At 61.8% G+C, this 13,514-nt stretch overlaps 1 protein-coding gene across 2 annotated transcripts; it reads left to right on the top strand.

Moving 5' to 3' along the window:
• Nucleotides 1-63: 63 nt before the first annotated feature.
• Nucleotides 64-7,246, top strand: CHLRE_11g480250v5 (uncharacterized protein). 2 transcript variants are annotated; one of them, XM_043067716.1, is made up of 18 exons: nt 64-457; nt 670-789; nt 1,023-1,115; nt 1,294-1,396; nt 1,625-1,757; nt 1,973-2,027; nt 2,536-2,686; nt 2,908-2,952; nt 3,220-3,396; nt 3,684-3,855; nt 4,080-4,158; nt 4,394-4,450; nt 4,685-4,783; nt 4,995-5,044; nt 5,285-5,328; nt 5,513-5,639; nt 5,840-5,892; nt 6,042-7,246. In XM_043067716.1, exons 1-18 carry the CDS (start codon nt 209-211, stop codon nt 6,224-6,226), a joined length of 1,992 nt encoding a protein of 663 aa, XP_042919721.1. In that variant the 5' UTR covers nt 64-208; the 3' UTR covers nt 6,227-7,246. The 2 variants fall into 2 exon arrangements, with proteins under 2 accessions (XP_042919721.1, XP_042919722.1); XM_043067717.1 differs by having other exon boundaries at nt 6,042-7,130.
• Nucleotides 7,247-13,514: the final 6,268 nt, after the last annotated feature.

The following is a 13,514-nucleotide window of genomic DNA, read 5'->3' as shown; positions in this document are numbered from 1 at the left end:
CCCTGATTCAGGATTGGCAATTGAATTGCAACGAACATAACATGCCACAAAACGCAACACGTACATGTTCAGATTTCGCTTTTCGCCGGGAGCTTCTCTCCAGTTCTCTCCGCGTAACGCGCCGCGGCCCCCAGCGCGTCATTGACTCTGCGCAACTTCATACTTACTCGTTGATAAGGGTACATACATGCGCCATTCGTATTCGGAAATGACGGCTTCACGTAGAGTTGGCCCGTTTTGCGTTTCAACTGCCCTTGTATGCGCGCTCGCGCTGGTAGTATCGCGAGCTTCGGCAACACAATCAACACGATCGCTTAAACAATCTACTTCGGCCGTGGGGGTCGCGACGCCTTCGCCGACCCCATTCACAGCGGGGCCATGCCCCTGCAAAGAAGGCGACGGCTTGGTGTGCGTTAACAAGACGTGCCAGTGCCGCTCTGGCACCACCTATTGCGGAGTAAGTATCCGGCATGCGTTTTGGCCGGCGCCTGGGTAGAAGCTCGGTGGACTATCAGTCGGTTGGTGGCAGCTTGCGTGGCGTGCTGCGAACTTCCTGCGTGCCGCACGATGACCAGGGGCCGCTCGTTCAAGACCTGTGCTCACCGCAATCAAAGTGTTTGCCCAAACAATATGACCCTAGATGCTTATATGAACGCACTCATTGCACAGGCAAACGACGGCTGTGTGAACCTGTCGAAGGACAATGACATGCATTGCGGAGCCTGTAACAACAAGTGCACAGGTGGCGCCAAGTGCCGCAACGGCAAGTGCGTCTGCCCCAAGGGCAAGGCAAGTTGTGGACACAATGCTGAGGTGCACCTTTACCGATGGACCTAGAGCGGTCTGGGCGGTGGCAGACTATTGCGGGGGGGCTCAACATGTCACAGGAGAGGGTGCCTATTGAAGGTGCATACGGTACACGGGGCACGAGGCCAGGATGCCTGAGAGCCAGGATGGCCACCCCATCCGCTGCGCTGGCTGACTTGGGGTAATCCACACACAAATTGCATGATTTTAAACAGGTGCGGTGCGGCGCGGGATGCGTCGCTGTTGCCAGCTTCCAACGCGATGAGCGCAACTGCGGCGGCTGCGGCACAGTGTGCGGTACCGGACAGGTGCGGAATTGCGAGGGAGCGCACATGAAAGCGTAGGATGCAGCTCTCGGTCAAAGGGTTGGCATGGGTTCGCATGTGCTTTACGATGCAAAGCCTCGAAGCTGCACACCGGCGAGTTGCTGTCGATAACAAACACCTGTGTGCGCTTATGCGACATGCCCTACCGTATGTCCTACAGACGTGCGACACGGGCATCTGCGTGTGCCCGGATCTCCCTGCGTCGAGTAACGGGGGCACGCGTCTTCAACAGTTCTGGGACGACGACCTGAAGACGTGCGTTGGTGAGCTATCCTAGCTAGGCAGGGTTGAGATGAGTAGCCGTAGGATGTTCATGGCAAGAGGGTCAGCGGCTGCAGGGAAGGAGCGGCGGTGAGGGCGTCCAGCCTCGAGCCACACAGCCGCAATCTGCTTCAGCCAATGTTCGTCTGCTTTCTGAATTTGTCCTGCTGGATCGGCACTCGCATGCAACCTGGTCGGAAATGTGCAACCGCACTTAAACGCGCCTGCAGCCCTTCGGCCCGGCGAGTGCAAGGGCGGCTTCCTAACCGCCGCCGGTGGTTTCAACCGCTCCGGGAATGTGCCATACCCGAGCCAACCGCAAAACACGCTGTTTGCATTTCTGACCGCCGCGTCATACGACTGGTGAGCAACGTCGGCGGCACGCACGCACCGAGTGCCAATAAGGGACATTCTGCAAACAGTTGGATCGGTGCCGCGCGCGCGCAACCATACATTGCCGGTTCCCGCCTTGTTTTCAAAAATGTGCCAACCGTCAATGGCCGTACCCTTACCCGCCATTTACTTGATGATATAATCCAGGGGCTCCTTCATAACATTCCCTTCTTTCTGGCACACAGGTTTTGGGGTCTGTCTCCGAAGACGCCCGACAAGGCTTTCACAGCCTGCATGCAGGTGCGTGCGTGCGTGCATGCGTGAGGGGTTGGGGATTGGGATGGGGTTGGGGTGGGTTGTAAATATCAGCCCAAACTCAACAAGCTAAAATGAGCGGAGCACAGGTAGAGGCGGGGTTAGGGGTGCGGGTTGGGGTTGGGGTTGGGCTTGTAGATGGGATTGGGGTGGGGGGTTGGGGTGGGGGGGTGGGGTTGGGGTTGGGGCAGGGGTTGGGGGTGGGGGCGCGTGAGGATAGGTGGGGATGGGTATCCTGCTGGGCCCTGCCGTCTGTCCAGGCCCGGGCGCATGTGCGCGGGTGTGTGTCGGCATGTGTGCACCTTTGTGCGTGGGTTTGTGCAGATCGATGTTCAGTCATCTTTATCCATGAACAGGCCAGCAGGATTTCTGGCGTTTGACAATACTGGCGGTACTGCGGCGTCTAGGTTGTTCACTAGGCTGTTCACTACAATACTGCCCTTGTCCTCACTACAACACCTCACGCACTTGCCCCCATGCCAATCGATAACAGAGGTGGGGCATCGTGGCCCCGCCCGTCGTCAAGAACTACCGGGTGAAGCCGGCGCAGCAGGGCAGCACGACCCCGGCGGTGACGTACACAACCATTGTGATGCGCACAGCTACGGACGTGTTCGTGCTGCTGCGAGGGGACGAAAACCGGGGTGAGCGCCGCCTGGGAATTGTGCTTGGGGATGGTCGCTACGAGACTGGGGCTGTTTCAGCCAGCCAGCACGTGCCACTCCCGTGTGCTCTTCATGGGTGCAGTTGCCCCATGGCTGCTGTACCTATGTCCCTGCTATATCTGGTCCGGTGCTCTTTCCGGCTTGGTTTGATTGGGCCCCGTCGCGATCGAGACCTTGCACCCCCACTCATTCCTGTGCAGCCTCGTGGCTCGCCCCCCTCAGCGCCCAGACCGAAAGTGCCGGAGGTGAGTCGCTTGGTAGCGCGAACTGAACCCTGTGTGGCGACGTAAGATGAATCATGCGAGTGTTTCTGCATGTAGGGTACATGCGTATGCGTGTGTGAGCGCGCTAGCGTCTGTGCCTGCGCAATCCTCACACCCCAATCAAACCTCTCCCGATCTATCACCACGTGGTTATTGCGGCCCGTCGCCCACCTCCTTATCCAACAGCACTCAGCCACATGACAATACCCCTCGTACACGTATGTATACGGTATGTATGCGCGCTTGCAGAGTGGTTTACCATGGACACGCGGCTTCAGGTGGACATGAAAGCGGCATTCAGCGCCACCGACGTGGACCTATTGCGGGCGGTGCGGAAGGCCTACACGGAGGTGGGCGTCAAGCCGGCGGGGGCGGCGGCAGGCGGCGGCAACACCTCGCGCATCTACGTGGCGGGACACGGCATGGGTAAGAGAGCGGCAACGTGGGCGGAGGCGGGGGAGAGGAAGGAGGGAGAGGGGAGAAGGGCCTGTGGTAGGGGGATGTGATGAACACCCTAGTACGTGCAACTCATTGGGGCGGTGCCGCTTACGGACTGCTGTCACCAACTCCGCCTGCACATGGCACACACACATCAGCAGCTGGAAGCACGCTGACCAGCCCAGATCTTTCCTACCAACTCAAGCCATGCACCGGCATACGGTATGGATAATGCATAAGTGTGTGTGTGTGTTTGTAAAATGCTGTGCACACAGGCGCTGGCGTGGCAGCGATTGCCGCGCTGCGTCTGATCACGGCCCTTGGAGTGCGCGGGCCCTTCATGGGCGGCGTGTACCTGTTCAATGCGCCGCGTGTGGGCAATGACGTGTGGCGTAACGGCTACAACAACCTACTTGGGCCCAGGACGCTGCACTACAGGATTGCCAGGTGTGTACGGGTGCCTAGTTACCTGTTTGGGGGTTTCAACGGGTTGTGCCGAAGCAGGGTTCCCTGAAACCATCAGGCGTTTCATGATGCAGCAGGAGAGCAGTTAAGGTCGCCGCAGCCTCATCTGGCTCGGAACCAGAACTCCTTCCACCCGCTTTCCCGCTTTCCCCTTACCGCCTGCTCCTCCCTCCCTCCGCCCGGTCTCCAAACTGCCAACGACGCAGGGACTACTTCCCGGTGCCGCCCCTGTCCGCGGGCCTGCGCGATGTGGGCAACACCGTCATGTTCTGTCCCAACATGCTGGTAAGTTGTGTGTTGTTGTGTGTTGTTGCGTGTTGTTGTGATATGCTGTTGCGTGACTTGCGTCCGTTGGTGCAAGTAACGTCGTCGCTGTGAGCTGGGTTCGAGTTGGGTCCAAGCTGGGTTCGAGTAGTTGGCCATGCCACATGCGCACGCGCCACCCCTGGAGAGGCCTGCCTCTACTCACTCCGTACACGCCTTCACTCACCGCACGCACCACACGGGCCGGTGCTTCCAGGTGGCGCCGTACAACGCCAGCCAGGACGCTCACTCCAGCTTGGCGGTCAACTGCCAGGTAGGCTGTGCCAGGATACCGGTAGCAAGGTTAAGATTTACTCATGTGCTACGTGTGAGGGAATGCAAAGGAAGGGAACCCGCAGGACAGAGGTCCCAAGGCAGCTGTGAGTTTATGAATTGCCTGGCTGCGGCCATGGCAGTGAAAGCTTGTACCCGCCACCCAAAACCATGTGTCCCCGACTCAATTACTTAACGTGCGTCAACACCATCTGCACCTCTCCATCTCTCACAGATTGGGCCCGAGTCTTGGGCCCCCAGCAACACGGCTCTCTTCCTGCCCTCGGCGGCGTATGACATCCTGCAAGCCCGCATTGGAACTCCTTGTATCCTGGTGCGCTCGCGTGTGTTAATTTGGGAAGTCAAAGGGACAAAGCGAAACCGTGCGTGCGGTTGTGGCCACGTGAAACATCATGATCTAGACATGCGGTGTCTGAAGGAGGGGGCGTTGAAAGGGCTGGGGGCGGTTGCAGAGAGGTGGGAAGGGTTCACCACAACCCGCTCACACGTTCAATGCTGCACTGCATTGCCCACCACCTGTGCAGAAAGCGTCGCAAAGCTGCAATATGGTGCCAAACTGCCAGGCGTCTGACAAGTGAGTGCCGCATCAAAAATGTTTAATCTGCATTTGAGCGACGAGCTACGGCTGCTGTGGTTCAATGGGGCTAGTGCAAGCCAACGGACCTGCCGTACGAGTGTATAGGATGAGACCCGCGGTCCCGTTGCACCATCACATTCCTTCCTCAAGAAATTAAAATCGCTGTGCGTACCTCCCCTGTCTCCGCACTCCGCCTTATCGTCTTCCCAAACTCCTGCTCTTTCCAACCGCCACCAGGCCGACCAAGGGCACCAATGACACCTACAGCATGCACTGCCTCGGTGAGGGGCCAAGCCGCCGGCTTGACCACGCAACAGGCACAAACCGACATACTGCCACGCATGCATGGCCCCATGCATCTGGGGCCGCGGGGGCCGGCCCACCAGCAGCCGCGCTTCACGATGCCCAGTCTGTACAGTCCCAGAAACGGTTGTAACGTCGTGTGTGTGTGTCTGCTCGCGACAGGCTGCTTCGAGGACTCGGACTGCGCGGCGCTGGGCTACCCTGTGGCCTTCTGCGACAACTTCCGATCCGACTCGCCCTCCGCCTGCCACATCGCCGTGCCTAACGGCCGGGCGTGCGACCTAGACAGGTAGATGGGTGCCTTGAAGCGGTCGGGCGGTTGGCCGGGATGCGGGGCACAGGGTGGGATTTGTTCTCTGCTGTATTATCAGTAGGAAAGGGGCTGCGGCCGCGCGCGTACGTGTCCTGCGCGTCGGGTTTGGTGTGGTTGACGTGCTGCCTGCGCCCACTTATTAGCTATGTCTATTGGCGTCACGTGCTCGCTTGCAGGGATTGCTCCAGCGGGCACTGCGTGACGGGCGTCTGTCGGCAATGCGATGAAGGTGCGTGACTGCGTGTGCGTGCATTTAGTTGGGGTTTCTGGTCCGGAGTCCAGGATCAACCGCTAAGCTTGCACTTCAATCAACCTCCCACAACCACGTGTAATTGTAAACCATTCGTGCTGCCATGCTCGTTCTGCTGATGCGTGCAGACAACCACTGCGTCAGCGGCACCTTCTGTGAGGCGCCGCTCTCTGGCCCCAGCGTCAACCCGCTGCGCCCCGACCTGCTGTACTCGTGTCGTACTGCCTTCCGGCGCGGCGAGGCGTGTGGCCGCGACCGGCAGTGCCGCAGCGACCGATGTAACAGCACCATGACCACACCCACCTGCCTTTGATGAGCTAATCGCAACTTACTTGAGGTGGATGCGCTTTTGACGCCATAAAGTGCGGATTACGTGGTATGAAGGTAATCCCTGCGGATATCCTCGTTTGTGGTCCTGCCGAGAAGGCCGTAAACGAACAGGAGCGCACATGGGGAGGGCGTCATGTATGATCTGACTCTACAAATAAGACCGCCCACATCGAACGGCACATGAGCCCGCCGGCCGATTGTACATAAATGTTTGATGCTGTACCTATACATAAGTTACCGGGAAGTGCCTAGAGGCCATGAGGTTTGCGTGTATGTGCGTGTGTCGGTGTGTGTTCTTTGGTGTGGTTTTCGTAGGCGGCTCATGCATTGGACAGCGGACGAGCACGGCTGGAAAGACGCACGTGCAAAATTTGAAGGCGCGCATGCCTTCACGGGTCTCGTTTTGGATGTGCATGCAGAAAGCGTAGCACCCATGTCTGTCATTGTGGCTCGGACGGGGCGCACAGATGAAGTGGTTGGCTGCGGCAGAAGCCCGGTGGCTGCTCCACATCCTTGTCCAGGCTTCTCAACCCATATAGAGGCGTGTTGCAGGCTGTGTGCCAGCCAGCCACGTCACTGCGGCATGTGTGGCCAGCCCATGCAGCCCCTGCCGGCTGCGGGCGCAGCGCGTGGCCTGGCACGCACCCCTGGGCTGGGTGCCGCCTAGGCGGTGTCCGTGCGCGGGCTGCTTTGCCGAGTTGCGATGCTGGCGACTGCTATGCATGTATGCAGAGGTGCCTGGAGGGCGCGGGGTAGGAGCGGTATGCGCCAGAGGGGCATGGCGGCCTAGGAACTGCACGTAGGGCACTGCCCGGGCACCGTGCCACGGCCCGGCCTGGCACACGTTTGTGGCGGTGCTGGCGAGCGCTGTGAAATATTAGATATACAGTCATATGTGTAGGCCATATGTCGCACTGGTTGGGCTGCATTGGGTCAGGCCTCAGGAGTTGTTTTCGCAATTCTCGCGCGGCCGGCCCGGTCGCGAGCTGCAAAGGCTTGGTCTAAAAGTCGCCACATTCCTGGCGTCGGTTCCTCCATTTGCCTATTATCATATAGGTGGTCCACTATGACCGCGAACAAGCTGCCTTGAAGTGGGGGTAGCCCGAATCCTAACGAAATGCGGACCCGGCAAACATGTCGACGTGCCCACTCGCGCGCCAGATATGCCCCCCGTGCACTGCCAGGGAGCTCCTAGAAAGCCCATATAGACACACGTCCGAATGAATCATGGCTGGGCATTTTTACAGCCGCCGGGCGGACGCTGGGCCCGTCCGTGGGCCCTGCGCCGTGTGGGGTGGCCGGGCGCCCGGACACCGTGTGGCCCGGCCGTGTTGATTCCTGGCGGCCCGAGCGCAGTTACAGCATGTCATCTAGCCTGGCTCACTACTGAGAGCCGGGCAGGCACAGCGCACAGGCTCCAGGGCACGGGAGCGGCCCATACCGCACCGCAGAAGCCGCCCGCCGTCAAGGGCCCCCACACGAAGCATGCATACCTCCGCACGCGTCCTGTCCACTCCGCCCCTCTGCGCATCCCCAAATGACCTGACAGGCTCTGGGTACTATCGGAAGCGGTACGGCGCCCCTTCAACCAATCCCACGCCCAAGCCGCGACTGGGGATGCACTGCATTTGAGCTGTCGGCGGCGGCGGGCCACGAACGGCACGGGTGGGTGCGTGTCGGCGGCTGCTGGCTGGACAGAGCCGCCTGCATCGCTATGCACAGGATCTGTGCCAGCCATCCACGTCATTGCGGCATGCGTGGTCAGCCTGGGCGGCCCTTGCCGGCTGCGGGCGCAGCGCGTGGCCTGGCACGCACCCCTGGGCTGGGTGCCGCCTAGGCGGTGTCCGTGCGCGGGCTGCTTTGCCGAGTTGCGATGCTGGCGACTGCTATGCATGTATGCAGAGGTGCCTGGAGGGCGCGGGGTAGGAGCGGTATGCGCCAGAGGGGCATGGCGGCCTAGGAACTGCACGCAGAGCACTGCCCGGGCACCGTGCCACGGCCCGGCCTGGCACACGTTTGTGGCGGTGCTGGCGAGCGCTGTGAAATATTAGATATACAGTCATATGTGTAGGCCATATGTCGCACTGGTTGGGCTGCATTGGGTCAGGCCTCAGGAGTTGTTTTCGCAATTCTCGCGCGGCCGGCCCGGTCGCGAGCTGCAAAGGCTTGGTCTAAAAGTCGCCACTTTCCTGGCGTCGGTTCCTCCATTTGCCTATTATCATATAGGTGGTCCACTATGACCGCGAACAAGCTGCCTTGAAGTGGGGGTAGCCCGAATCCTAACGAAATGCGGACCCGGCAAACATGTCGACGTGCCCACTCGCGCGCCAGATATGCCCCCCGTGCACTGACAGGGAGCTCCTAGAAAGCCCATATAGACACACGTCCGAATGAATCATGGCTGGGCATTTTTACAGCCGCCGGGCGGACGCTGGGCCCGTCCGTGGGCCCTGCGCCGTGTGGGGTGGCCGGGCGCCCGGACACCGTGTGGCCCGGCCGTGTTGATTCCTGGCGGCCCGAGCGCAGTTACAGCATATCATCTAGCCTGGCTCACTACTGAGAGCCGGGCAGGCACAGCGCACAGGCTCCAGGGCACGGGAGCGGCCCATACCGCACCGCAGAAGCCGCCCGCCGTCAAGGGCCCCCACACGAAGCATGCATACCTCCGCACGCGTCCTGTCCACTCCGCCCCTCTGCGCATCCCCAAATGACCTGACAGGCTCTGGGTACTATCGGAAGCGGTACGGCGCCCCTTCAACCAATCCCACGCCCAAGCCGCGACTGGGGATGCACTGCATTTGTGCTGTCGGCGGCGGCGGGCCACGAACGGCACGGGTGGGTGCGTGTCGGCGGCTGCTGGCTGGACAGAGCCGCCTGCATCGCTATGCACAGGATCTGTGCCAGCCATCCACGTCATTGCGGCATGCGTGGTCAGCCCGGGCGGCCCTTGCCGGCTGCGGGCGCAGCGCGTGGCCTGGCACGCACCCCTGGGCTGGGTGCCGCCTAGGCGGTGTCCGTGCGCGGGCTGCTTTGCCGAGTTGCGATGCTGGCGACTGCTATGCATGTATGCAGAGGTGCATGGAGGACGGGGGGTAGGAGCGGTATGCGCCAGAGGGGCATGGCGGCCTAGGAACTGCACGCAGAGCACTGGCCGGGCACCGTGCCACGGCCCGACCTGGCACACGTTTGTGGCGGTGCTGGCGAGCGCTGTGAAACATTAGATATACAGTCATATGTGTAAGCCATATGTCGCACTGGTTGGGCTGCATTGGGTCAGGCCTCGGGAGTTGTTTTCGCAATTCTCGCGCGGCCGGCCCGGTCGCGAGCTGCAAAGGCTTGGTCTAAAAGTCGCCACATTCCTGGCGTCGGTTCCTCCATTTGCTTATTATCATATAGGTGGTCCCCAATGACCGCGAACAAGCTGCCTTGAAGTGGGGGTAGCCCGAATCCTAACGAAATGCGGACCCGGCAAACATGTCGACGTGCCCACTCGCGCGCCAGATATGCCCCCCGTGCACTGCCAGGGAGCTCCTAGAAAGCCCATATAGACACACGTCCGAATGAATCATGGCTGGGCATTTTTACAGCCGCCGGGCGGACGCTGGGCCCGTCCGTGGGCCCGGCGCCGTGTGGGGTGGCCGGGCGCCCGGACACCGTGTGGCCCGGCCGTGTTGATTCCTGGCGGCCCGAGCGCAGTTACAGCATGTCATCTAGCCTGGCTCACTACTGAGAGCCGGGCAGGCACAGCGCACAGGCTCCAGGGCACGGGAGCGGCCCATACCGCACCGCAGTAGCCGCCCGCCGTCAAGGGCCCCCACACGAAGCATGCATACCTCCGCACGCGTCCTGTCCACTCCGCCCCTCTGCGCATCCCCAAATGACCTGACAGGCTCTGGGTACTATCGGAAGCGGTACGGCGCCCCTTCAACCAATCCCACGCCCAAGCCGCGACTGGGGATGCACTGCATTTGTGCTGTCGGCGGCGGCGGGCCACGAACGGCACGGGTGGGTGCGTGTCGGCGGCTGCTGGCTGGACAGAGCCGCCTGCATCGCTATGCACAGGATCTGTGCCAGCCATCCACGTCATTGCGGCATGCGTGGTCAGCCCGGGCGGCCCTTGCCGGCTGCGGGCGCAGCGCGTGGCCTGGCACGCACCCCTGGGCTGGGTGCCGCCTAGGCGGTGTCCGTGCGCGGGCTGCTTTGCCGAGTTGCGATGCTGGCGACTGCTATGCATGTATGCAGAGGTGCATGGAGGACGGGGGGTAGGAGCGGTATGCGCCAGAGGGGCATGGCGGCCTAGGAACTGCACGCAGAGCACTGGCCGGGCACCGTGCCACGGCCCGACCTGGCACACGTTTGTGGCGCTGCTGGCGAGGGCTGTGAAATATTAGATATACAGTCATATGTGTAGGCCATATGTCGCACTGGTTGGGCTGCATTGGGTCAGGCCTCGGGAGTTGTTTTCGCAATTCTCGCGCGGCCGGCCCGGTCGCGAGCTGCAAAGGCTTGGTCTAAAAGTCGCCACATTCCTGGCGTCGGTTCCTCCATTTGCCTATTATCATATAGGTGGTCCACTATGACCGCGAACAAGCTGCCTTGAAGTGGGGGTAGCCCGAATCCTAACGAAATGCGGACCCGGCAAACATGTCGACGTGCCCACTCGCGCGCCAGATATGCCCCCCGTGCACTGCCAGGGAGCTCCTAGAAAGCCCATATAGACACACGTCCGAATGAATCATGGCTGGGCATATTTACAGCCGCCGGGCGGACGCTGGGCCCGTCCGTGGGCCCTGCGCCGTGTGGGGTGGCCGGGCGCCCGGACACCGTGTGGCCCGGCCGTGTTGATTCCTGGCGGCCCGAGCGCAGTTACAGCATGTCATCTAGCCTGGCTCACTACTGAGAGCCGGGCAGGCACAGCGCACAGGCTCCAGGGCACGGGAGCGGCCCATACCGCACCGCAGAAGCCGCCCGCCGTCAAGGGCCCCCACACGAAGCATGCATACCTCCGCACGCGTCCTGTCCACTCCGCCCCTCTGCGCATCCCCAAATGACCTGACAGGCTCTGGGTACTATCGGAAGCGGTACGGCGCCCCTTCAACCAATCCCACGCCCAAGCCGCGACTGGGGATGCACTGCATTTGTGCTGTCGGCGGCGGCGGGCCACGAACGGCACGGGTGGGTGCGTGTCGGCGGCTGCTGGCTGGACAGAGCCGCCTGCATCGCTATGCACAGGATCTGTGCCAGCCATCCACGTCATTGCGGCATGCGTGGTCAGCCCGGGCGGCCCTTGCCGGCTGCGGGCGCAGCGCGTGGCCTGGCACGCACCCCTGGGCTGGGTGCCGCCTAGGCGGTGTCCGTGCGCGGGCTGCTTTGCCGAGTTGCGATGCTGGCGACTGCTATGCATGTATGCAGAGGTGCATGGAGGACGGGGGGTAGGAGCGGTATGCGCCAGAGGGGCATGGCGGCCTAGGAACTGCACGCAGAGCACTGGCCGGGCACCGTGCCACGGCCCGACCTGGCACACGTTTGTGGCGCTGCTGGCGAGCGCTGTGAAATATTAGATATACAGTCATATGTGTAAGCCATATGTCGCACTGGTTGGGCTGCATTGGGTCAGGCCTCGGGAGTTGTTTTCGCAATTCTCGCGCGGCCGGCCCGGTCGCGAGCTGCAAAGGCTTGGTCTAAAAGTCGCCACATTCCTGGCGTCGGTTCCTCCATTTGCCTATTACCATATAGGTGGTCCACTATGACCGCGAACAAGCTGCCTTGAAGTGGGGGTAGTCCGAATCCTAACGAAATGCGGACCCGGCAAACATGTCGACATGCCCACTCGCGCACCAGATATGCCCCCCGTGCACTGCCAGGGATCTCCTAGAAAGCCCATATAGACACACGTCCGAATGAATCATGGCTGGGCATATTTACAGCCGCCGGGCGGACGCTGGGCCCGTCCGTGGGCCCTGCGCCGTGTGGGGTGGCCGGGCGCCCGGACACCGTGTGGCCCGGCCGTGTTGATTCCTGGCGGCCCGAGCGCAGTTACAGCATGTCATCTAGCCTGGCTCAGTACTGAGAGCCGGGCAGGCACAGTGCACAGGCTCCAGGGCACGGAAGCGGCCCATACCGCACCGCAGTAGCCGCCCGCCGTCAAGGGCCCCCACACGCAGCATGCATACCTCCGCACGCGCCCTGTCCGCTCCGCCCCTCCGCGCATCCCCACATGGCCTGACAGGCTCTGGGTACTATCGGAAGTGGGACGGCGCCCCTTCAATCAATCCCACGCCCAAGCCGCGACTGGGGATGCGCTGAATTTGTGTTGTCGGCGGCGGCGGGCCACGAACGGCATGGGTGGATGCGTGTCGGCGGCTTCTGGCTGGCCAGGGCCGCCTGCATCGCTATGCGCAGGCTGTGTGCCAGCCAGCCACGTCACTGCGGCATGCGTGGCTAGCCAAGGCAGCCTCTGCCGGCTGCGGGCGCAGCAGCGCGTGGCCTGGCACGCACCCCTGGGCTGGGTGCCGCCTAGGCGGCGTCCGTGCGCGGGCCGCTTTGCCAAGCTGCGATGCTGGCGACTGCTATGCATGTATGCAGAGGTGCCTGGAGGGCGCGGGGTAGGAGCGGTATGCGCCAGAGGGGCATGGCGGCCTAGGAACTGCACGCAGAGCACTGGCCGGGCACCGTGCCACAGCCCGACCTGGCACACGTTTGTGGCGCTGCTGGCGAGCGCTGCGAAATACTAGATATACAGTCATATGTGTAAGCCATATGTCGCACTGGTTGGGCTGCATTGGGTCAGGCCTCGGGAGTTGTTTTCGCAATTCTCGCGCGGCCGGCCCGGTCGCGAGCTGCCAAGGCTTGGTCTAAAAGTCGCCACATTCCTGGCGTCGGTTCCTCCATTTGCCTATTACCATATAGGTGGTCCACTATGACCGCGAACAAGCTGCCTTGAAGTGGGGGTAGTCCGAATCCTAACGAAATGCGGACCCGGCAAACATGTCGACATGCCCACCCACGCGCCAAGCATGGCTCTCGTGCACTGCCAGGGATCTCCTAGCAAGCCCATATAGACACACGTCTGGATGAATCATGGCTGGGCATATTTACGGCCGCCGCGCGGATGCTTGGCTCGTCCGTGGGCCCTGCGCTGTGTGGGGTGGCCGAGCGCCCGGACACCGTGTGGCCCGGCCGTGTTGATTCCTGGCGGCCCGAGCGCAGTTACAGCATGTCATCTAGCCTGGCTCACTACTCAGAGCCGGGCAGGCACAGCGCACAGGCTC

This window comes from Chlamydomonas reinhardtii, chromosome 11 (assembly GCF_000002595.2).
Source record: "Chlamydomonas reinhardtii strain CC-503 cw92 mt+ chromosome 11, whole genome shotgun sequence".
Classification (NCBI taxonomy): domain Eukaryota; kingdom Viridiplantae; phylum Chlorophyta; class Chlorophyceae; order Chlamydomonadales; family Chlamydomonadaceae; genus Chlamydomonas; species Chlamydomonas reinhardtii.
The sequence above is the reverse complement of the archived record's forward strand: the minus strand, read 5'-3'. Positions and strand labels throughout refer to the sequence as shown.